The sequence below is a fragment of the Neoarius graeffei genome, chromosome 3 (genome assembly GCF_027579695.1).
Source record: "Neoarius graeffei isolate fNeoGra1 chromosome 3, fNeoGra1.pri, whole genome shotgun sequence".
Taxonomy (NCBI): domain Eukaryota; kingdom Metazoa; phylum Chordata; class Actinopteri; order Siluriformes; family Ariidae; genus Neoarius; species Neoarius graeffei.
Genome location: NC_083571.1, coordinates 59,860,017 through 59,885,897, shown reverse-complemented (window position 1 = coordinate 59,885,897; position 25,881 = coordinate 59,860,017). Strand labels below are relative to the sequence as shown.

The 25,881-nt window shown below is 43.7% G+C and overlaps 1 protein-coding gene across 4 annotated transcripts in view; it reads right to left on the bottom strand.

The window, feature by feature from the left end:
* Window positions 1-25,881, bottom strand: part of LOC132883430 (receptor-type tyrosine-protein phosphatase delta-like) — a 282,219-nt gene that overhangs the window by 219,494 nt on the left and 36,844 nt on the right. For all 4 annotated transcript variants that reach the window (XM_060917065.1, XM_060917067.1, XM_060917066.1 and 1 more), the window contains exon 2: window positions 5,613-5,745. In XM_060917065.1, coding sequence (XP_060773048.1) covers window positions 5,613-5,670 — 58 coding nt within the window. In that variant the 5' untranslated portion in view covers window positions 5,671-5,745. The remainder of the gene's footprint in view (window positions 1-5,612; window positions 5,746-25,881) is intronic.

Here is a 25,881-nt window from a genome sequence, read left to right as displayed (position 1 = left end):
GCTGCTCAAATATTGTCACGTTTTCAGCTCAGACGTCTGCTGGAAAGGTATGAGCGTTTAAAAAAAACAAACAAACAGTGCAAACAAACAATGTACGCTCCACTACAGTGCAACAGTGGTCCTTGAATTTCAGTCCCATACCATACTAGTTTTGCACCTTCATTGCTGAGTCATCCATCACTATCTAATTTGAAACACTCCATGATGTAAATCTAAATAAAGCAAGGACAATTGGATCCTGCATTCCATTCTGTGTGAGCTGTCTGTCAAAAACAAACACATGGCTCTTTAATTAGTGGCTTCGGAGACGGAAACCAGAAATCAAACTTTGTTTTTTCGCCGATGAAAACAAAGCACAATCAGGAAATGTTGCTGTGACATAGGCAGGAAACAAAGATACGCAGTCAACGATGTCAAGTAGCACACGAAAATACAGACAGATTAAAGGGAAGATGTTGAAGGTTCATGGTTGACTGGTTGATAGGCAGCTCTTTATGTATATCCGGACACGTTTGATTCGTGTGGGCGGTTCAAGTTGAATGACAAACAAAAATGAGCTCCTTGAGGGTTTATTCTTGGAAAAACAATACGAGGTGAATGTCACCGACATCTATAGCTGATGGTAGCTATATTTATAAACACAGGAATCTTTCATATTTAACATTTATATTTAACTGATAAAAAACAGTAATGTTCCCAAGCAAGCGTATCATCTGTAGAGACACTTTAGATCAGGGGTCACCAAACTTTTTTCTTTGGGGGCCACATTGTCGTTCCTGACTGTGATGGGGGGCCGGGGTCGGGTCAGCTATATAACATAGAATTGTATGACCCAGACAAATATGACCACCAGCAGGCCTCATTGTGTAGTAGAGATTACTAGCCTGGCACAGCCATCCCCACTACTATATCCCCACTACTCTATTCCCGCTACTATATCCCCCACTACTATATCCCCACTACTATATCCCCATGACTATATCCCCACTACTATATCCCCACTACTATATCCCCACGACTATATCCCCATGACTATATCCCCACTACTATATCCCCACTACTATACCCCCACTACTATATCCACACTACTATACCCCCACTACTATATCCCCACTACTATACCCCCACTACTATAGCCACACTACAATAGCCACACTACTATAGCCACACTACTATATCCCCACTACTATATCCCCACTACTCTATTCCCGCTACTATATCCCCCACTACTATATCCCCACTACTATATCCCCATGACTATATCCCCACTACTATATCCCCACTACTATATCCCCACGACTATATCCCCACGACTATATCCCCACTACTATATCCCCACTACTATATCCCCACTACTATATCCCCACGACTATATCCCCATGACTATATCCCCACTACTATATCCCCACTACTATATCCCCACTACTATACCCCCACTACTATATCCCCACTACTATACCCCCACTACTATATCCCCACTACTATACCCCCACTACTATAGCCACACTACAATAGCCACACTACTATATCCCCACTACTATATCCCCACTACTATATCCCCACTACTATACCCCACTACTATAGCCACACTACTATATCCCCACTACTATATCCCCACTACTATAGCCACACTATTATATCCCCACTACTATACTACTATATCCACACTACTATATCCCCACTACTATACCCCCACTACTATACCCCACTACTATACCCCACTACTATACCCCCACTACTATACCCCCACTACTATATCCCCACTACTATATCCCCCACTACTATACCCCCACTACTATACCCCCACTACTATACCCCCACTACTATATCCCCACTACTATACCCACACTACTATATCCCCACTACTATACCCACACTACTATATCCCCACTACTATATCCCCACTACTATACCCACTACTCTACCCACACTACTATATCCCCACTACTATATCCCCACTACTATATCCCCACTACTCTACCCACACTACTATATCCCCACTACTATACCCCCACTACTATATCCCCACTACTCTACCCACACTACTATATCCCCACTACTATATCCCCACTACTATATCCCCACTACTATATCCCCACTACTATATCCACACTACTATATCCCCACTACTATATCCCCACTACTATATCCCCACTACTATATCCCCACTACTATACCCACACTACTATATCCCCACTACTATATCCCCACTACTATATCCCCACTACTATATCCCCACTACTATATCCCCACTACTATATCCACACTACTATATCCCCACTACTATATCCCCACTACTATATCCCCACTACTATACCCACACTACTATATCCCCACTACTATATCCCCACTACTATACCCACACTACTATATCCCCACTACTATATCCCCACTACTATACCCACTACTCTACCCACACTACTATATCCCCACTACTATATCCCCACTACTATACCCACTACTATACCCCCACTACTATATCAACACTTGATTCCTGGCACATATTTGTTTATCTTTACTCGTGGTTTGCAAAAGTAGTAATCGAGTCTTCACACTTTGCTTTAATTTGTAATACCACAGATATTCCATTTATTTATTTTCTAATAAAAATAACATCAAAGCTGTCAAGGTAAGAAACATCTGCCTAGTTGAGGTGATTGACACTGGCAAAGGTGAGTGAAAAATTATAAATTGTAGGTAGGCCTGTTGATATTAATAATATTAATAATAATTGTGTGCAGCACTTAATAAAGGTCAAATAAATAGGCCTATAAAATAAATACATTTAAAAAAACAGTGAAATTATAATAATATGAGCAATAGATCAATAGATCACAGCAGTTGTGCTGTGTCCTGCACGTCATTGCTCTCATCCATGGCCAAAGCAAAAAACTCGAATTCTGACGCTTTCTCATTCAGCTGGTCATACACGTTGTCCCCCAAATCTTTGGTTCGCCTGGTCATAGTAGGTGCGGAGAGACTCACCGCGTTGAGCGCATCCTTCTTGTCGGGACACACCTCCTCGGCCACAGCAAGCATGCATACTTTAACAAAGTCCCCATCAGTAAACGGCTTTCCATGGGTAGCTAGTAGGTGAGCTACCTTATAGCTAGCTCGGACAGCAGCCTGGTTGATCTGGGTTTGGCGAAGGAATACATTCTGTTGTGCAGCCAGTCCGCATTTCATCCTCCGAATCCTGTCTGCTCTTGTTTGCCCTCGCAAACTAGCATACTCTTTGTGGCGGGTTTCGTAGTGACGACGCAGATTATATTCTTTGAAAACCGACACACTTTCTTTACATATAAGACAAACTGCACGGTCCTTACACCGAACGAAAAAATAATCGGTGGTCCACTGTTCTTTAAAAACTCTGCACTCTCTCAGCTTTTCACTGACCGCTAGCAATTTTGCTGTCCTGAACACTGACAGTTCTCTGCGCATGTGCTGCCTGTCACTGCTTAATCGCGAGCATCTCATCTCATCTCATTATCTCTAGCCGCTTTATCCTGTTCTACAGGGTCACAGGCAAGCTCCCAGCTGACTACGGGCGAAAGGCGGGGTACACCCTGGACAAGTTGCCAGGTCATCACAGGGCTGACACATAGACACAGACAACCATTCACACTGACATTCACACCTACGGTCAATTTAGAGTCACCAGTTAACCTAACCTGCATGTCTTTGGACTGTGGGGGAAACCGGAGCACCCAGAGGAAACCCACGCGGACACGGGGAGAACATGCAAACTCCACACAGAAAGGCCCTCGCCGGCCACGGGGCTCGAGCCCGGGCCTTCTTGCTGTGAGGCGACAGCACTAACCACTACACCACCGTGCCGCCCTGATCGCGAGCATATGACGAAAATTCGGAAAATATGAATAGTTCATTTTATAATTAAATATCAATTTTAATTGATAAAATCAACAAAATACAAGATGCAGACATGTTATTATTTGCCAAAAAGCAGTTTAAAAAAATAGGCCATGACCACTTTTGGGGATTGCCTCATAGGGCCGGTTCAAGTGGTGGGGGGCAGAGGGGCTGGGGGGCCGGTCAAAGGGGGGTGGCGGGCTGGAGTCGGCCCGCGGGCCGTAGTTTGATGACCCCTGCTTTAGATCCTACAATTTCTTAACTGAACAGGCCACGCCCCCAAGAGACAAAGTCAGAAGGGCCAAAAATAAATAAATAAATAAAAGCTAGTGTGAAGATATGGTTAGAGAATAGTCATTTCTCTACAGAGATTTGTGTGTGTGTGTGAATTATGGGCGCCAAATCGTATTCCATTGTGTTGTATTTCGCTTGGCTGGTGTTGTATATTGTACATCTAGAGCAGCAGGTGTTTTGCGAAAACATGTAGGCGGAGGTGCGAGAATCTTTATTGATCCATTCCAGCCTACCAATTTTGACACGCTCCATCCTCCTTGTTCCCTTGTTTCTGCTTGCCGTGTCCAGTGTTTGATAAAGAAATGGGACACGGACACATGCTCGCTAAACAGAAGCCTTCGACTGGCAACTGCTGAAGGCTGAAACTATGACAGCATGTCTGGCTGGGATCTGGTGACCGTGAGTGGAAGTCCTCGTAGCCAAAACACACACACACACACACACACATATGCACTGTTACTTTGTTTTGGCCTCAAAATAATTAACCTCGAACAGCTGCCAACAATCTTTGTAGAGATGAACAGCTGGTGCGAGAGAAAGAGAGAGAGAGAGAGAGAGAGAGAGAGAGAGAGACCGAACAGAAGGACGAGGTGGATGGAGAGAGAACTAGAGACTGAGTGAGTGAGAAACAAAGACACAAGAAGGAGAAGAGCAATAACGAATATCAGTGAAAAGGTGACAGCCTTAAACTTCAATGATCTGTTCATCATGTTCAGTTCACGCCTGCTACACCGGTCTCTTTCAGAAAACAGAATGACGATGCAATGAGAGAGAGAGAGAGAGAGAGAGAGAGAGAGATGGATGGATGGATGGATAATAAAAGTTTCAAAAGCTTTGTACGTAAAGTAATGAAGACAGCTGGGACGTGTTTGTCGGCGAGAGCTCAGCGGCTCGGTGATGCCTGAACACTGAAATGTACAACTTACACTACTGAGATGTTCAACACCAGAGCTGTGATGTCATTTCCTGTCCAACACTGACATTCCCTCAGTGTTCTCATGAAGGATTAACCCTCAAGATCCTGTTTTTCCCTCCTCTAATCGCATGACCGCGAACACTCTGAGCTTCTGCTCAAGTATTATCAATGAAGAGTGCTAACTTCGCTGTTCTCTAAATGTGAGCTAACTGATGTTCGCTAGCCGTCTTTCAGAAGGAAAGGACGGAAGGATGATCGTGCACTCTGGCTGACAAGATGACACCGGAGAGCCAGCTGTGGTGTCTGAGTGGTCACTGGCGTCTCAAAAGTAGTTTTGTAATACTCTTTAGTCAAGCTAGTTTATGTGAGCTGACTTCCAGATATGGTGTTATATGGGCACGCCCACATCGCTATGTCATCTGCAAACGGAATGAAAAGAACTGAATGGAGAACTCATGAACTCTGAGTGTGTGTGTGTGTGTGTGGGCGCTGTGACGGATAGAGAGGTGAAGAGACGGATGGAAGGACTCACTCTCGGCGTGTGTGAGAAGCAGTAAGGAGGCGAGCAGCAGCAGCAGCAGGGTTGGCATTGTGATGGTTGGCACGTGTGCTTCAGCAGCCTCGATGGCACAAATGCTGCGAGTCTCCTATTCACCTCTCACAACCTGCAGACACACAGAATTATGGGATAGCGATTAGCAAAGACAACATCCCGCGGCTTCAGGAGACAGCGTTGGCACCCTGGGAATTGTTAAATGCTCCAAAATGCATAATTACATCCGCGAGTGGGCGGGGTTTGGTCAGAATGGATGGTCCAGGACATTTCTGCCCTTGTTGAGCAGGAGATACACATGAGCCAGAAACACTCTTTCTGAGACCCAACCGAGACCTATCTTCATTGCTTTATGCTTCTCATTAACGGTGCCATAAATTGCTACGTGTAAATTTTTAAAATGTGCTTAGCACAGCTTTAAAATTCTAATAGAGCAATTATAACACCGATATTACAGTTGACACTTTTGTTGACTTTATTGATGCTCAGTAATAATTCAGTAGCAATTCTCGTTAGCATTTGGCTTTTGACACGGACCTTGAGGAATCGAAAGGAAGATTGATTACGTCACTTATGGATGAATTAAAAGACACAGAACTCTATTAGCAGACAGACACACATATCGTAACTGTGGACGTACAGATTAATCAGACGAGGAAATGTATAGATCAAAAGTACGGCATGCAAATTAGAAGGCTGGTTAATCCAGAAGTGTCCGGAGATTAATGTTTGGGAGACATATCGGAATGGCAGAAGATGTATTAATTGAAAGTACAGATTAATCAGGAAGCATACAGGTTCAAAAGAATTAGCTGGTGCGTTGATTAATCAGGAGATAAAATAATTAAAAAGTACACGTAATAGTCTGGAGATATACTCCAGATACATCTTGGCATATGGATGAATCAGGAGATGTACAGATTAATTGTGAGATGTACAGCTTAATCGGGAGACGTATAGATTAATCAGGAGCTATATAGATTATTTGGGAGACGTATAGATTAGGCAGAAGACGTACAGATTAATTGTGAGATGTACAGATTAATCAGGAGATGTATAGATGAATTAGAATACATATAGAATAATCATGAAATGTACAGATTAATTAGGAGACAAGAGAGGTACAGATTAATTGGGAGACAGACATTAATTGTGAGATGTGCAGATTAATTGGGCGATGTATAGATTAGGCAGGAGATGTGCAGATTAATTACTAAGCATATTAAGGAAATTGGAGAAATCTCCGCACTTCCCTACCCACAGTCTCTCTCTGTCTTTCTTTTTCTTCCTCTTAGAATATCCTGCCTTTCTCCATCACTGCACTCTCTCTATCTCTCTCTTCCTCTCGCGCCTTCCCTCATCCTCTACCTCACATGCTGATTCAGATAAACAAGGCCATCTGTACACTGCATAACACAGGGACAGGAGAGAGAAAGAGAGAGAGAGAAGAAACGAGGCAGAAAGAGGGAAGCAAGGATGGGCGGAGCCTGGAAAGCAAGCCCCATCCTGCCAAGACCCATTATAGCACCAGAACAACCTGTGTGTGTGTGTGTGTGTGTGTGTGTGTGTGTGTGTGTGCGGAAGTGAGCATTGGCACACAACTGCGCACTGTTTTGTGATGTCACATGCGACTATCAGTGTTGCTCTTTCTGCTCCCATCTATGACACCTCTCTCTCTCTCTCTCTCTCTCTCTCAGTTAGCATCCTGGACTAAACTAAAACAGCTCGCCGGGTTTCGTGTCTTGACTTCTCACTGCACTTTACTGTTATTCACAGAGACATCTTGCACTATAAAACACACACACACACACACACACACACACACACACACACACACACACACACACATTAGAGAGAGAGAGAGAGAGAGAGAGAGAGAGATGTGTCTGGTCTGATTCTTATCTGCTGCTCATGCAGAGACGAAGCCACGGATCCTTTACTGTCTAAGGAATCACATTACACCATTTCTCTTAGAGAGAGAGAGAGAGAGAGAGAGAGAGAGAGAGAGAGAAGATTGCGATCAGGAGAATAAGAGTGATCGAGATAGACAGAGGGAGACACAAAGAGTGATTAAGAGAGAGAAGTGGTTAGAAAAGGGGATTGAAAATGAAATTGTAGAATGGTGACACACAACACCAAGGTAACAGTCAATTTTACAGGGGTCAAAGGTCAAGGTCAAGTGTACCGACTGGAAAAAAACAACATTGAGATATTTCTTTCTGGCATACAGGGTCTCTGGTGTGTGTGTGTGTGTGTGTGTGTGTGTGTGTGTGTGTGTGTGTGTGTGTGAGAGACAAGCTCCCTGATTTACATGACATGTGCATTAGTGCCTCATCATCTTTCTTCTGTAACTGTCACTTTCATACATGTCTTTGGCTCGGGGTGTGTGTGTGTGTGTGTGTGTGTGTGTGTGTGTGTGTGTGTGTGTGTGTGTGTGTGTGTGTGTGTTAGATGTAGTGAAGCCTGCCTAAGCTGTGGTCTCTAGTGTGATGAGTATTATATAAAGCCTCTCACTAAGTCAGCTTACTACCAAAACCACACACACACACACACACACACACACACCTTTTTCAAATGATCAAATGTATCTTCATGCATTAACTTTACCTAACATTATTTGACCGATTTTAAGTCCCGCCTTTTTTATGACCAACCAATTTCTGTTTAGGATTGCCATAAAATCTGCCATAAAGTTTTCAGGACTTTGCCAAGAAGCCAGGACACTCCTGGGTCTTTGCACAAGCAAAATCAACACCCTGGCAGTGTTCTCTTCCCATTTCCGAAGCCAGGAACCCATTTTAAAATAAAAAAATTAGCTTGAATGAATCCGTGTGGTATCATAAGCTGCCTACAAATTAGCTGGAATACTAAACCCGTTGCTGAACCTTTCAAATCGTTGTACACCTGAAAAAGACGAGTATTAAATCATAAATAAGCTAAGACAATAAGACAATATGTACGATCATGTTTAAATGGGTGCAGTGCATTATGGGAGTTCCTCTTAAGTCAACCAGACTTATGTAAAACTCGGTTCTGATTCTAATGCTAATCAGTGTCTCATTGTTGATGCTAACGGGTAGAGAGACAGATCTGCCTCGCTTTCCCCCGCACCCCCGACTCAGAGGTCAAACATTCGCCTCAGAATCCATCAATGGTAGCCAAGGTTACTGGCCAAAATTGGTTTCCATGGCGCTAACAGCATGCTCGTGGCAAAAACTGGACTACTCCACTCAATGCATGCCAGCTTGCCAAAAGATCACGAGGAAGACGGGGATGAGGGAAGGAGGGATTCAGATACAGGAGTACATAATAATAATAATAATAATAATAATGTACAAAGGGCGGCACGGTGGTGTAGTGGTTAGTGCTGTCGCCTCACAGCAAGAAGGTCCGGGTTCGAGCCCCGTGGCCGGCGAGGGCCTTTCTGTGTGGAGTTTGCATGTTCTCCCCGTGTCCGCGTGGGTTTCCTCCGAGTGCTCCGGTTTCCTCCACAGTCCAAAGACATGCAGGTTAGGTTAACTGGTGACTCTAAATTGACCGTAGGTGTGAATGTGAGTGTGAATGGTTGTCTGTGTCTATGTGTCAGCCCTGTGATGGCCTGGCGACTTGTCCAGGGTGTACCCCGCCTTTCGCCCGTAGTCAGCTGGGATAGGCTCCAGCTTGCCTGCGACCCTGTAGAACAGGATAAAGCGGCTAGAGATAATGAGATGAGATGAATAATGTACAAAGCTTCTGTACATTTTAAAATACAGTCATGTGAAAACATAAGCACATCCCATAGAAACTGTAAATTTTTTCAACATATTTAAACAAGCAAACATTTCCGTCTCTTTGGTGCAATGCCTACAGATAAAAGTGATATACTCCAAGAAACAACATATAAAGTAAGGACGCCCTGGAAAAAGTAAATACACCCTTACATTTATCACACTTTCAAGTCCATCCATAAAATTAGACTCAGGGGTTCCAGATTAGGTGCCATTGATGAGAACCTCCTACAGGTGGAGGTGCAGGTGGAACCAGTGCTTTAAGTGGGCCGGTATGCACTGGTATGCAGTACCGCCACTTCTAGGTTTTAACCCCTGGCGTACTGGGACTTTTTACGATGTACCGGGACTTCTCACAAGCTCAGAGTACCCTTTCCTGTCCTCTCCATATCAGAGTATCTCTTGGCGATTCATTAGGACATTTAATCTACATTACCCAGGTTGCACTACGCGACGCTCGCCTCTCTCGACTACATAACACTCACTCGCTTGTTCACGGAGAAGTCGGAAACAACAAACGGGAAAAACAAAGAAACAAAAACAGGGCAGTAATGTTGGCATGGCTACAAAAGGGCACAAAGAGAATGAGAGCCGAAACGGAGCTGGATGATGACACAGCTCTTCGACAGTCAAATTCTACCAAGGCAGAAAATGCAGGTGGGGAGCGGCAAGCTAACACTAGCGCATCTGCTAACAGCGAGGAGTCTGTTGCTATAGCAACGCCTATTGCTAGCGATACTCCAGCCAACTGCGACGTTAACAATAACCTCCTTCAACATGAATGGCCAGACTGTTGGTCAAAGGATCAAGTACAGTATTTTTGCTCACAGAACGACTGGCTTATTTGTAAAGACAAAAAGCTTAGGTGTAAGATATGTAGCCACCCAACTCATATGCCAACAGGTGAATATCGGGAGCACTGGCACTTGTTTTTTTCCACTTAAAGCACTGGGTGGAACCCATCTTATTTAAACCATCTAGGGTCATCTACAGTCTGGTGTTCTCTTTGTTATTGAAGTGTGTGGTGTCATTATGCCAAGATCTAAAGAGCTCTCAAAGGACCTCAGAAAAAAGGTTGTGGATGCCTATGAATCTGGCAAGGGATTTAAAAAGATCAATTTTTTTTTTAGAAATAAAATCATTCTGCTGTAAGGAAAATCATCAACAAGTGGTGTAGATTTCAAACAACTGCCAATTTTGTCCAGGACTGGCCAGCCCAACAAATTTAGCTCAAGAGCAGACTGTTTGATGCAAAAAGAAGTCTCCAATGGCCCTTTTCCACTACCCTTTTTCAGCTCACTTCAGCTCGCTTCAGCTCACTTCAGCCCGACACGGCTCGCGTTTCGACTACCAAAAAACAGCACGACTCGGCTCACTTCAGCCCTGCTTAGCCCCTAAAACTCGCACCGTTTTGGAGTGGGGCTGAAGAGAGCCAAACCGTGCCGAGTGGGGCTGGGGGCGTGAGCAGACACTCCCCTGTGCACTGATTGGTGAGGAGGAGTGTCCTCACATGCCCACACACGCCCCGCGAGCACGCTGGGATCTGTAAACACCGCAAACCCGGAAGAAGAATAATTACGAATTACGAGAATTTCTGAAGCCTTATGCGCCTCGCCTCATCTATACGCTCTTGCCAGTATCTGTTGGCGTTGTCGGTGACAACAAGCCACAGCACCAAGACCAGCAACACTAACGATTCCATGTCCTCCATGTTTATTGTTTACTATTCGGGTCGTGAGACTACCGCTTAAAAGCTCACTGATGTCACTGTTTGCGCTGCTTAACGACATCACGTGACGTCCACCCGCTTTCGCTAACTCCACCCAATGTGTCCACCCACTTCCAGCCAGCACGGTTCAGCGCGGTTGTAGTCGAAATGCAACTCCAACAGCCCCACTCAGCCCAACTCAGCACGGCACGGCTCAGCCGCGTTTGTAGTGGAAAAGCGGCACAAGAAGCCCAAGATTCCATCGCTGGATCTGCAGGTAACTCTTGCAACTGTTGGTGTGAAAGTGCATACATCTACAATCAGAAAGAGGCTGGATAAATTTGACCTGTATGGGAGGCATGGCAGGAAAAAAGCTGTTGCTGTCCAAAAGGAACGTTAAAGTAAGACTACAGTTTGCCAATGAACATAAAGCCCAAGCCTTTTGGACTAACGTGCTCTGGACAGATGAATCAAATGTTGAGATGTTTGGCCAAAGTGAGAGTACACGTGTGGCACAGACTAAAGACGGCTTTTCAAGAGAAGGACCTCATACCATCTGTGAAGTATGGTGGTGGAAATGCACCATGGAAGCTTGCATTCATTGGTTCAGCTATGAATTCTGAATCATATCAAAGAGCGCCTGAAGATAATGTGAGGCCGTCTGTTCAAAAGCTGAAGTTGAACCAGAGGTGGACCTTTCAACAAGATAATGATCCTAAGCATAGGAGCAAATTCACCAAGGAACGGCTCAAAAAGAAGAAATGGAAGGTTATGGAAGGGCCCAGATTTGAACCCCATTGAAATGTTGTGGGGCGATTTGAAAAGGGCAGTACTTTCAAGAAAACCCTCAAACGTCTTGCAACTAAAGGAATTTTGCATCGAAGAGCGGTCCAAAAGTTTCAGCAAGCCGATGTCAGAGACTGCTGAACAATTCTGCAAAACGCCTACAAGAAGATATTTCTGTTCAAGGGGGCAATACTGTACTAGCTTCTGAAGGCAAGGGTGTACTTACTTTCTCCACAGAAGAATATTACATCTATTGATATTGCTGTTGAATGAATGATTGAAAGAGCTAATTTTCCTTGTTGTTTCGTGCAAGTATATCACCTTTATCTGTAGGCACCGTATCAAAACGGGGAAATGTTTGCTTGTTGAGAAAAGTCTAAAATTTCCGTGGGATGTACTTATTTTTTCACATGACTGTGTTTTTGATGTGGATTTCAGCTATATTTGGCAACCTGCCTCTCCCTCTGATTCCATTCATTCCATCCAGCTCAGAATAAACCAGCTTCAAATTCAAATATGTAAACTGAGTCCTGCAGTGTGTGTGTGTGTGTGTGTGTGCTCATTTGCAGGTGACAGCAGTCTCAGGCATAGCACCAAATGACAGTGGAGGTGGGAGTATGACGTGTGACGAATGAAAACACACACACACACACACACACACACACACACACACATTAGAGTGCATTCCTGGCAGCCCGTGGGAGGATGAATAATCTGACTTCAGAGAGAAAGTGAGGGAAAGAGTTCTGACTTTTAACTCTTAACGATTAAAGTCACAGTCAGTCTCAACACAAATAAACAGCTTCCTGTAACAATTCAATTAGCCTCAGTTTGGTATGTGAATTCACAAGCCAATACGAAACAAGAAAAAAAAGGGAGTGTGGTCTCAACTTTCTGAACAAAATACACTCACCGGCCACTTTAATAGGAACTTGTCCTTGATTCTAAGATTCCTGTTCTTGGCTGCAGGAGTGGAGCCCAGTGTGTTCTTCTGCTGTTGCATGCTGAGATGCTTTTCTGCCCACCACGGTTGTAAAGAGTTGCGATAAGTTCTCATCTCATTATCTCTAGCCGCTTTATCCTTCTACAGGGTCGCAGGCAAGCTGGAGCCTATCCCAGCTGACTACGGGCGAAAGGCGGGGTACACCCTGGACAAGTCGCCAGGTCATCACAGGGCTGCACATAGACACAGACAACCATTCACACTCACATTCACACCTACGGTCAATTTAGAGTCTCCAGTTAACCTAACCTGCATGTCTTTGGACTGTGGGGGAAACCGGAGCACCCGGAGGAAACCCACGCGGACACGGGGAGAACATGCAAACTCCACACAGAAAGGCCTTCGCCGGCCCCGGGGCTCGAACCCAGGACCTTCTCGCTGTGAGGCGACAGCGCTAACCACTACACCACCGTGCCGGCCCGTTGCGATAAGTTGCTGGCAAAAAAGCTCGAACCAATCTGACCATTTTCCTCTGATCTCTCTGGTTTGTTTCCACCCACAGAACTGTCGCTCACTGAATGTTTTTTGTTTTACGCGCCATTCTGTGTAAACTCTCGAGACTGTTGTGTGTGAAAGCCCCAGGAGATCAGCGGTTTCTGAAATACTCAAACCAGTCCATCTGGCTCAAACCAAGACCCACAGTACCACAGTGAAAGTCACACTTTGAGATCACAGTTTTCCACATTCTGATGTTTGAAGTGAACATGAACTGAAGCTCTTGATTTGTATCTGCATGATTTGATGCACTGTGCTGCTGTCGAGGGATCGGCTGATTAGAGAACCGCATCAAACAGCAGGTGGACGAGTGTTCCTAATAAAGTGGCCGGTGAGCGTAAATAAATCTACAGTGAGGGACGGGTAAATTATTAAAGTACACACTGGCATAACGACGCTTGTTCCTCAGAGTTGTGTGAAGATCTGTGCTAACATTCGCTAATATACCCTGGTGGTGAAAAACAAACAAACAAACAAACCCAATAAGCTTTTTTTTTTTTTTTTTACATAGCATTATACTTGGCGGCACGGTGGTGTAGTGGTTAGCGCTGTCGCCTCACAGCAAGAAGGTCCGGGTTCGAGCCCCGTGGCCGGTGACGGCCTTTCTGTGTGGAGTTTGCATGTTCTCCCCGTGTCCGCGTGGGTTTCCTCCGGGTGCTCCGGTTTCCCCCACAGTCCAAAGACATGCAGGTTAGGTTAACTGGTGACTCTGAATTGACCGTAGGTGTGAATGTGAGTGTGAATGGTTGTCTGTGTCTATGTGTCAGCCCTGTGATGACCTGGCGACTTGTCCAGGGTGTACCCCGCCTTTCACCCGTAGTCAGCTGGGATTGGCTCCAGCTTGCCTGCGACCCTGTAGAACAGGATAAAGCGGCTACAGATAATGAGATGAATGAGATGAGATGAGCATTATACTTCACTTTCTAGTAACTGGATATTTTCGTGCATGAATGTCTCATCAAATCAAATGCTAACGACTGAAACGAAAGATCACAATGTGCTGCTTCACGTCATGAACTCACTAGAACATCTTCCACAGGAACAAGTACATGTTTTATGACTCAAAATGGCCACTGGAAACATTTTTGCTCCTTACTTTGGTGTAATACTTGATCTAAAATTAGCTGCTGTGCTACCAAACTTGGCCAGTAGGTGAATTTCCAAACGGTGTTGCGACAGAGGCAATGATAATCTAAGCTTAGCTAATTATTTAACTAGCACTGGGTAGCCAATCAGGTAGCTAATTTCGCGAACGTCACTTAGTGTTGCATAATCAATTTTGCAACTGGCTAATGTTAACTATGAACACAAGTTCAACCACAATCCCAACACACACTTCCACACATGCACTGTCCAGAAGCGCATGTCTGACCTGACTCTTTTTCATGGCTTTTTATTTCAGAGAGAGTGTCAGCTTTACCAAAAAAGGTAAAGGCTCTACACACAGCAGTGATTAAAATGCCACTGGCTCGCCACATGTTAATTGGGTGTGAGACCCTCACAAGTAAATGTCATCTCAAAAAAAAAAGAAAGAAAGAAAAGACATAATCCAGATACGTATGAGACAAATACGTCTCTATTCTTTGCTTAGTGAGAATAATTAGGGTGGAGATTTAGAATTTTAAGCACCTCAACCATGTTATGGTCTTGGCGAGCTAGCTAGATTATGTAGGTAATAGTCAGACGCTAGTGTTATAGCCTCTTGGTGTAACGCAACATTAATTAGAAGCGTACTTATTATTATAGCTATAAAGATACAGAGGGCTAAAAATGTGGTAAGAGCCAGTTAGCGATTAGCCTAGATCAGATTAATCTATTCCATGACATTGCTGTGTTTAAATAGGGTTGTGTTTTTACCATTTTTATGAGAAAATTCCAAAAGAACACCCCACTCTAGGGTTATTTATGACTTTGGAAGTCCAAAGCTGCTGAATTTACCAGAAACTGAGACTGCAGTTTGTACTCAGTGCTAAGTGTAATCACAGTGCAACTGTAGTGAAATTGAGTCATTTTTAAATAATGTACTAACACATGAGAGAAATGTTGATATCCCTGATACACTTACATCATTTCTACATTCACTATGTCTCTATAGTAGGCAGGACATAATGGTCATTGGCCAATTTGGTTGAATTTATATTTTCCCAAACATTTATGTATATGCTAGCTAGCCCCGGGCCATCTGCGGATTTCCTTTCAGCAAGGTGGCAGGGAACAACTCATGAATATTCATGAGGAGAGTGATACCTGATTGACCGGCGAATGAGGAAAGTGGCACCTGATTGGCCGGTGAATGTGGAAAGTGGTACCTAATTGGCTGGTGAATAAGGAAAGTGATACTTGATTGCCCTGTGAATGAGGAACGTGGTACCTGATTGGCTGGTGAATGAGGAACCTACCTACCTACCGGAGTGACCTCAGTTGGACAAGTGAATGAGGAAAGTGGTACCTGATTAGCCTGTGAATGAGGAAAGTGGTACCTGATTGGCCTGTGAATGAGGAAAGTGGTACCTGATTGGCCTGTGAATGAGGAAAGTGGTACCTGATTGACTGTTGAATGAGGAAACTGGTACCTGATTGGCCGGTGAATAAGGAAAGTGGTACCTGATTGACTGTTGAATGAGGAAACTGGTACCTGATTGGCTGGTGAATAAGGAAAGTGGTACCTGATTGGCAGGTGAATGAAGAAAATGGTACCTGATTGCATGGTGAATGAGGAAAGTGGTACCTGATTGGCTGATGAATGACGAAAGTGGTACTTGATTGGCCGATGAATGAGGAAAGAGGTACCTGATTGGCCAGTAAATGAGGAAAGTGGTACCTGATTGGCCAGTGAATGAGGAAAGTGATTCTTGATTGCCCTGTGAATGAGGAAAGTGGTACCTGATTGGCTGGTGAATAAGGAAAGTGGTTCTTGATTGCCCTGTGAATGAGGAAAGAGGTACCTGATTGGCTGGTGAATAAGGAAAGAGTTACCTGATTGGCCTGTGAATGAGAAAAATGGTACCTGATTGGCTGGTGAATGCCTTTTCTTTCACTGCATTGTTTTGATGGAAACAAAAATAATACATATACGAACTAGATAGCTTTCATCAAATCTCACCCAAACCCTTACACTAACTTTATTGCCATATAGAGGTTTTCGACCCACGTGACCGTTGCCATGTCAACAAACAGCCGGCACCATTTTGACGGTCACAAATATGGCGACTACCGGTAGCGATACACTGTTGATCATGACGAAGTCTCATTGTCGAGTATTTTATCCGGCCTAGATGACGCAAGTAAGAAGCGATATCACCAGAAAATCAATGATGCTGGTGTACGTGATCCGTACACGTTACCAGGCTATCTTTTTCTGGCTTTGCAGCGCTGCAGCGCGGGTGATCTTCCTGATCTGCAGTCAGGCGTGTGGGAAATACCAGGGAAAAAATATAAAAGAAAAAGGAGCGAGATGCAGAAAACACCTTCACTATCCAGCGACGTAGGGCATTTACAGGGCGAGCAGAGGGAGAGGTATTTGAAAAAATTGAGGTTAGCAGGCTTAGAGAACGACGTTTACCTGCTTCCACCAGGATTGTTCACTGACGTACGGAAGTACACAAAGCCCTCGTCTTTACCTGACTTCGGCCCACATGATCTGTATACCTATGTCATTAAAAACCAGGCTGGGTAACATGCCTACATCAGCGGGTCGTCCCTGGAGCCGGTGGTCGCCATCTTATTACAGCTAAGGTTTGTTCACATTTTCATTTACTTTCGGTCCTCAGGATAAACAAAATGTTATTAAATGTCATTGAAATAACTTCTTAGTCTGTTGAGACATGGCCCGTTATAAATTTGCTGTTACCAGGCAATGACCAAGAACTGTATTATTAGGGTCGGTGTAGTTGTAGCAGTGTACTAGCAGCTAGCTGTCAGCACTAGCTAATGTCAACAACAGTAGCTAGTATGTTACTGTAGCAATGTTTATGTTCAGTCATTTGGATGACTGTTAAAACCTTTCAGTCTCAAGTTTTTCCTTTACTGTATTTACTAGTTTACTGAGCTAGCGCGCTCGGGCAGGCTGGGAGCGAGCGCGCTAGCTCCCAGCCTGCCCGAGCTAGCGCGCTCGCTCCCAGCCTGCCCGAGCGCGCTAGCTCAGTAAACTAGTAAATACAGTAAAGGAAAAACTTGAGACTGAAAGGTTTTAACAGTCATCCAAATGACTGAACATAAACATTGCTACAGTAACATACTAGCTACTGTTGTTGACATTAGCTAGCTTTACCTTCAAAATGGCGGACACTGGGGCGTCACGTGACCTGTGACGTCACGTCGAAATCCTCTATACAGTACCAGTCAAAAGTTTGGACAAACTTACTCATTAGTATGAATTCTATGGTTATACCAGCTATACTAGTTATACTATGAATACTATAATAGCTATACTATGAATAGTATGCTAGCTATATTATGAATGTTATACTAACTGTACTATAAATACTATACTAATGATACTACGAATATTACACTAGTTGTACTGTGCATGAGTGTGTCCAAACTTTTGACTGGTACTGTATGTGTTCTCCGAGATGGGGTTGGTTCCCAAGTCAAAACAATCCAGTGAAACATCAAGGCATTCACTGGCCAATCAGGTAGCACTTTACTCATGAATATCTATGAGCTTTCCCCACCACCCTACAAAAACGAAATTCATAGAACAACTGCCATGTGAATGAGACTCTGTATTGACCAATGTTATTAAGTAAGAAGAGAATAAGAAGAGTATAGCGATAGTGAATAGCTGTAACTCCTTAATCATAGCTAGCTAGCGATACGCCATAGCTACGCTGAAACAGTGTCGTGTTTGTGCTGTTCTTATGAGAAGAAGACGAAATTCAGGAATGCTAAATCACCCAAAAGGCGCAAAAACGAACATGATGTTTGAATCTGACTTTAAAAGACACCTGCTGAATAGGAAAACGGATCTTCGAGTCTGGGAAACAGGGCAATCGTGGGTGTTTGTACAGCTGTAATTTGGCATTCTGAGACTGTCATGAACTGCATATAACCCAGTTTTCATCATCTCATTAGAGTAAGTACATCTTGATAAATGTCTCTGAAACATGAGAGGATTCGAAACATGCCGAGAATCTGACCAAAAAGACATCTGTCTGTGAATCGAATCAAATCTCCCATGAGCTCTGTGCTCTAATAGCTCCAAGTCACGCTCCAAACTGCTCAGAACCTGCCAAAAACCAACACACACACACACAATAGTGTACAGGCATCTCTCAAATACACACAGAGACTATCATACACCTGCACTGTTGAGCCTTATTGCCTGTTATCACATTGCAGGAGATGCTGACTCAGATTTTGTCTGAAGGGAGATGAGATGAGATGAGATGAGATGAGATGAGATGAGATGAGATGAGATGAGCACATTCACTTTGCTGTTTCTGCTTTCGCTCTCTGAATGATCTTACTCAGGCAGTATAAACAGCAGAGACAGGAAATAGCTCATCTGCTAGTTCAATAATAAATGCTAGAATGAGACTGTGGGCTGGATGAAAATTATTCTTCCAGAAGAGAGAGAGAAAGAGAGAGAGAGAGAGAGCAAGGGACAGCATCGGTTACTGATTTATCACTGCGTTTAGGTAATGTGTCTTTTATTTATAGGGCAGCGAGTAGGAAGATTAACTTTCATCCCCACTGCAGTCAGTGTGTGTGTGTGTGTGTGTGTGTGTGTGTGTGTGTGTAGCATTTCTCAGGCAAATGATTGAAATTTGTCTACATTTACCTATGAATATGCACACACTCAGGCTGACACACAAGTGTAAAGGTTAAATAATCAAAAGTACAGCAGGGTCTTTCACTACAATCAGGAATATATTTGTTTAAAAAAAATTATATAGATATAGACACACACACACACAGTGGTACTTGAAAGTTTGTGAACCCTTTAGAGTTTTCTATATTTCTGCATAAATATGATCTAAAACATCATCAGATTTTCACACAAGTCCTAAAAGTAGATAAAGAGAACCCAGCTAAACAAATGAGACAAAAATATTATACTTGGTCATTTATTTATTGAGGAAAATTATCCAATATTACACATCTGTGAGTGGCAAAAGTATGTGAACCTTTGCTTTCAGTATCTGGTGTGACCCCCTTGTGCAGCAATAACTGCAACTAAATGTTTCGGGTAACTGTTGATCAGTCCTGCACACCGGCTTGGAGAAGTTTTAGCCCATTCCTCCATACAGAACAGCTTCAACTCTGGGATGTTGGTGGGTTTCCTCACATGAACGGCTCGCTTCAGGTCCTTCCACAACATTTCGATTGGATTAAGGTCAGGACTTTGACTTGGCCATTCCAAAACATTAACTTTATTCTTCTTTAACCATTCTTTGGTAGAACGACTTGTGTGCTTAGGGTCGTTGTCTTGCTGCATGACCCACCTTCTCTTGAGATTCAGTTCATGGACAGATGTCCTGACATTTTCCTTTAGAATTCGCTGGTATAATTCAGAATTCATTGTTCCATCAATGATGGCAAGCCGTCCTGGCCCAGATGCAGCAAAACAGGCCCAAACCATGATACTACCACCACCATGTTTCACAGATGGGATAAGGTTCTTATGATGGAATGCAGTGTTTTCCTTTCTCCAAACATAACGCTTCTCATTTAAACCAAAAAGTTATATTTTGGTCTCATCCGTCAACAAAACATTTTTCCAGTAGCCTTCTGGCTTGTTCACGTGATCTTTAGCAAACTGCAGATGATCAGCAATGTTATTTTTGGAGAGCAGTGGCTTTCTCCTTGCAACCCTGCCATGAACACCATTGTTGTTCAGTGTTCTCCTGATGGTGGACTCATGAACATTAACATTAGCCAATGTGAGAGAGGCCTTCAGTTGCTTAGAAGTTACCCTGGGGTCCTTTGTGACCTCACCGACTATTACATGCCTTGTTCTTGGAGTGATCTTTGTTGGTCGACCACTCCTGGGGAGGGTGAATTTCCTCCATTTGTACACAATCTGTCTGACTGTGGATTGGTGGAGTCCAAACTCTTTAGAGATGGTTTTGTAACCTTTTCCAGCCCAATGAGCATCAACAACGCTTTTTCTGAAGTCCTCAGAAATCTCCTTTGTTCGTGCCATGATACACTTCCACAAACATGTGTTGTGAAGATCAGACTTTGATAGATCCCTGTTCTTTAAATAAAACAGGGTGCTCACTCACACCTGATTGTCATCCCATTGACTGAAAACACCTGACTCTAATTTCACCTTCAAATTAACTGCTAATCCTAGAGGTTCACATACTTTTGCCACTCACAGATATGTAATATTGGATCGTTTTCCTCAATAAATAAATGACCAAGTATAATATTTTTGTCTCATTTGATTAACTGGGTTCTCTTTATCTACGTTTAGGACTTGTGTGAAAATCTGATGATGTTTTAGGTCGTATTTATGCAGAAATATAGAAAATTCTAAAGGGTTCACAAACTTTCAAGCACCATTGTAGCTGTTCACATCTACTGTAACTGTTTTAGCACTAGTTTTATGATGTTTGGTACATCTACAAACCTCCATCTTGACAGAGGATGTTTTATTTATAAGAACATTCTAGCATTTGTTTGTTTAGAATAGTGGAAGTCAATCCAGTACTATTTCTACAAATGTGTGCAATTTTCTTGCTCTGCTAGCAGCATGGTAGCACTTAGCTATGTCTAAAGTTATCTCACATTAATTCAGTATATGGGATTGAACTTGCTAGCTAGCTGGCTAACTAACCACCAGACAGCGTCTTTCCTTAGTACTGACATGAAAAACAAACAAAAAAAACCTCCATTGTGTTCGGGAATACGAGTGATGTAGCAACTAGCATTTTTGTTTCAAAGTCATTTTTACAAAAGGTACATCAATGTTTTTCAGACGTTGACCCTCCTGTACAACGCTGGCTAAAATAACTGACTAACACGGCATTTGAATAACACGAGGACACACTGCTATTCAGGCTTAGCCAACCTGCGTGTAGGACACGCTCATAAGCAGCGGATGTGTGTGAGAAAGAGCTACGACTGCGTCTCCTCAATCTGACACTGCATAATTACCTTTCCTTTCTCCCTAATGGAGCGTTTCATTATAGCTTTGCCACAGCGCTGAGCTCAGGCTAATCACACTCGGCTCAGCATAACACTGCACACATTGAGCCAAAATGGCCGCCACTACTACTGCTGCCGCCGCGGTGCAGTACCTGAATGCTGAATAAGAGCAGGTGCAAAATATGAAGTGAGAAAAGAAAACGTCCAGGATGAAACACAACAATGATACAATGACTTTCTTTGTTGTTTTTTAATTATTTTTTTTCCTTTCTTAAGCACGCCGCTTGTTGTTCATAAATGGCAGCCATTTTGTGAGGAAAACAAGGGATGAGAAAGAGTGCAAGCAGATCAATGGCATTTACATTTAGCTGTCTGAGCTCTTAAGATTACTCATGTATTTTTTTTTTTTGTTTGTCTTGGCAGCGACTGCTTCCTTCCTGACAGCCTGGCGAGTGTAGCTAGCGCGCTGCGGAATTAATGAACTCTGTCTTGTTTGGAATTACACTGCCGTGCTGCATTATGATGTATTGCCTTTCATCGCCTCCTTTTGTCTCGGCTCAGGGAAAAAAAAGCCATTGTTGCGAGATCTGTTCCTCCTTTCTGAGCGCCTGCCACGCGGCAGAGGAAATTAGCCTCTGAAAACGTGCAGTAGGGCGATTGTCACTATGCAAATCCTCCTCTGGCTCTGTAAACAAATGAGGGAAGGCTCTCAAGCCCAAACCCACCCGCTGAATCAGTGGCTGTGACGCGAACTCAACATGAGGCTCTGTTCATTACGCCAAACGATATGATTCTGTCACATCACATGTACACACAGTGAAGGATGGAGCGGGCTCACATCTGAGTCAGAACACAGCTATTGACTCGAGCGCTGCATGACGCATTTGTGTGAGACGCGAGACTCTTATTTCTGTTCCAAACTTCTGTCAAATTTCCCAATGGCGCGAACAAAAGCTGTGGCGGGAGCTAATGGCGCCGATATCCTCGCCTGTCATTACTGTCGCGGCATCATCGACAAGCGGAAGGACAAAGTGACAGAAGCGGATTGTCACAGACAGTAGACTCGCAACAGTCATACAAATGAGAATCTGTCGCATGACGATCGAGGATTTCATCGCAGAAAGTTCCAGAAATGAATCCCACAGTGGCGTAGCTGTCAGTGCCAGTGAAGGAGGCGTGGCCTCTGTGTCTGTTCCGTTCGCCCTGGTGAAGGAGGAACAGCTTCTCTGGCTGTCAGTTTCAATGAAAGAAGCGTCGTCTGTGTCCCGGTAGTGCCAGAGAAAGAGGCGTGGTCTGTCTTCACGCCAGTCAAGGGAAGGGGCGTGGCCTCGGACTGCTTTGGCAGGACTTTGTTCACAGAATACGCACACTCCGAAATTTGCTCATGAACAATCTGACCTGATTTCAGGCTTGACTGCTTCCGATATTCTCCCTCTGTCTTTCTTTCACTCTCTCTATCTCTCGCACTTTTTCCAATTTGTCTTGTTCATTCATGTATTGATATTTGTGTTTACACTCAATTCACTCCGCTGCCCATCTTACACACCAACACACACACGCGCACGCGCACACGCTTATCCTTCTCGTCACGTCCTCTTTCATTCCAATCCCCTCTTTTTGCATCCTTCACTATCACCGGCTTTCACACCCTCTCTTTAATCTCCACCTGCCGTTTTCTCTCTCTTTCTCTCTCTCTGAAGAGCTCCTGGCCAATTCCACTTGCTATGGAAATGTCAGTGGTGTGCTGGTTATCAGGAGGTCAGAGAGAGAGAGAGAGAGAGAGAGAGAGAGAGTGTGTGTCTGGTTAGCTCGGCGTGATTGGGGTGTCAGTCAGCTTCAAGCTTCAGGGACTGACTTCAGCAGTTCCACTTCCACTCTGCTTACAGCTAGCAGGGTTACGGCTGTGTGCGTTAGCCGTGCAGGCTAATATCCAAGTATTTGCTCAGGTTTTCAGTATGTTTGTCATTTACGAACTGAAAGCTTACACTGAGCTACCAACGTCACAAAGACAAAACAAACACCTGTTATTTACTCGGGTGTTTATTTTACAGGGAATATGCCACGCTAATCTACTTTAACTTGTCCTGAAGGGGAAAAAAAAACAGCTAACAAAGGCAACGATGAACATCGAGAGAGCAGAAAAAAAAAATAAACCTCAAAAAAAAAAAGGGGGGGGGGGGGGGGGGGGACAGATGCTGCTGAATTTAAATGTCACATGAATGTTTCTTGTGGGCCGTGACTGAAGAGAAGAGCAAAGACGTGCTGAAAAGAACATTATCCTACAAAGGCCACAGAAAACAAGCGACTATCAACCCGAAATGTTCAGCTTATTTGAAATGTTTGAGGTTGATTTTTTTTGTCTGTGTTCTAATAAAATAAGAGGCAAACAGGACATATTGAGTTATTCAGTTCACTGCGTCTCTCATTCTGACAAAAGGGCATTAAAATGCCACATCAGCGCTAAGCAGCAAAGCAGTTTCATAAACGTTTTGTCGTTCCCTCTCACTCTCATTTGAGCCCCCGTTCTCCTTTTTTTTTTATTCTTGCTCTACTTCGCTCTTTCTCTCTCTCCTTCTTGCTCTGCAACATACCAGATTAAATGCCCTTTACAGCTTGCTTTTTCTCTGCCTATCCCAATCGATGCAGCCCAGACAGGCCTGTGGTAAAAAGCCCACACAATGATTCTTGCGCTTACAGCAATGTAATAGATTAAAAAAAAAATCTCATTCAAAAATCTGTCCAAACTAGTGATGGGCTAAAAGCTAGACAGTGAGAGCTCACTTTGATTTAACGTCACGTTCGTCAAGAGTGAGCTGCACAGGCTGATTAGGTCCTCACGCTGAAAGATAACGGCAAAGTGCCATAGCTTATGCGGCATTCAAGTATAAAAACGCTAAGCTTATTTCTCAAAAACTACTGCTTTTCACATACGTAATAAATAAAAGATCAACTTTAAAATAAACTGATTTCAGTTCAGCTCTGGGGCGGCACGGTGGTGTAGTGGTTAGCGCTGTTGCCTCACAGAAAGAAGGTCCGGGTTCGAGCCCCGTGGCCGGTGAGGGCCTTCCTGTGCGGAGTTTGCATGTTCTCCCCGTGTCCGCGTGGGTTTCCTCCGGGTGCTCCGGTTTCCCCCACAGTCCAAAGACATGCAGGTTAGGTTACCTGGTGACTCTAAATTGAGCGTAGGTGTGAATGTGAGTGTGAATGGTTGTCTGTGTCTATGTGTCAGCCCTGTGATGACCTGGCGACTTGTCCAGGGTGTACCCCGCCTTTCGCCCGTAGTCAGCTGGAATAGGCTCCAGCTTGCCTGCGACCCTGTAGAACAGGATAAAGTGGCTATGGATAACGAGATGAGAGTTCAGCTCTAAAATAAACCGATTTCAGATCAGCTCTAAAATAAACCGATTTCAGATCAGCTCTAAAATAAACCGATTTCAGATCAGCTCTAAAATAAACCAATTTCAGTTCAGCTCTAAAATAAACCGATTTCAGATCAGCTCTAAAATAAACCGATTTCAGATCAGCTCTAAAATAAACCGATTTCAGATCAGCTCTAAAATAAACCGATTTCAGATTAGCTCTACAATAAACCGATTTCAGATCAGCTCTAAAATAAACCGATTTCAGATCAGCTCTAAAATAAACCAATTTCAGTTCAGCTCTAAAATAAACCGATTTCAGATCAGCTCTAAAATAAACAGATTTCAGATCAGCTCTAAAATAAACAGATTTCAGTTCAGCTCTAAAATAAACCGATTTCAGATCAGCTCTAAAATAAACAGATTTCAGATCAGCTCTAAAATAAACCGATTTCAGATCAGCTCTAAAATAAACCGATTTCAGATCAGCTCTACAATAAACCGATTTCAGATCAGCTCTAAAATAAACAGATTTCAGATCAGCTCTAAAATAAATCGATTTCAGATCAGCTCTAAAATAAACCGATTTCAGATCATCTCTAAAATAAACCAATTTCAGATCAGCTCTACAATAAACCGATTTCAGATCAGCTTTTAAAGAAACCAATTTCAGCTGAGATTTAAAAGAAACCGATTTCAGACCAGCCCAAAATGATCTCCAGATTTAGAGTGGAACTTGGCTGATATTTTGGCTGACTCACACACGTGCACACACACACACACACACACACACACGGCAATGGTGGTCCTTGCGTGACAGCTGAAATGTTCCAATGATCCTGGCACTAGCACAAAATTCTTCAGGCAGACCTGCATAAATGCTCTGCTGGCACCTTGAGAAAGAATGTGTGTGTGTGTGTGTGTGTGTGTGTGTGTGTGTGTGTGTGTGTGTGTGTGTGTGTGTAGTTTTATTAATTGTACAAGCATACACAAGAAAACAGAGACAGACCTACAGACAGACAGACAGACA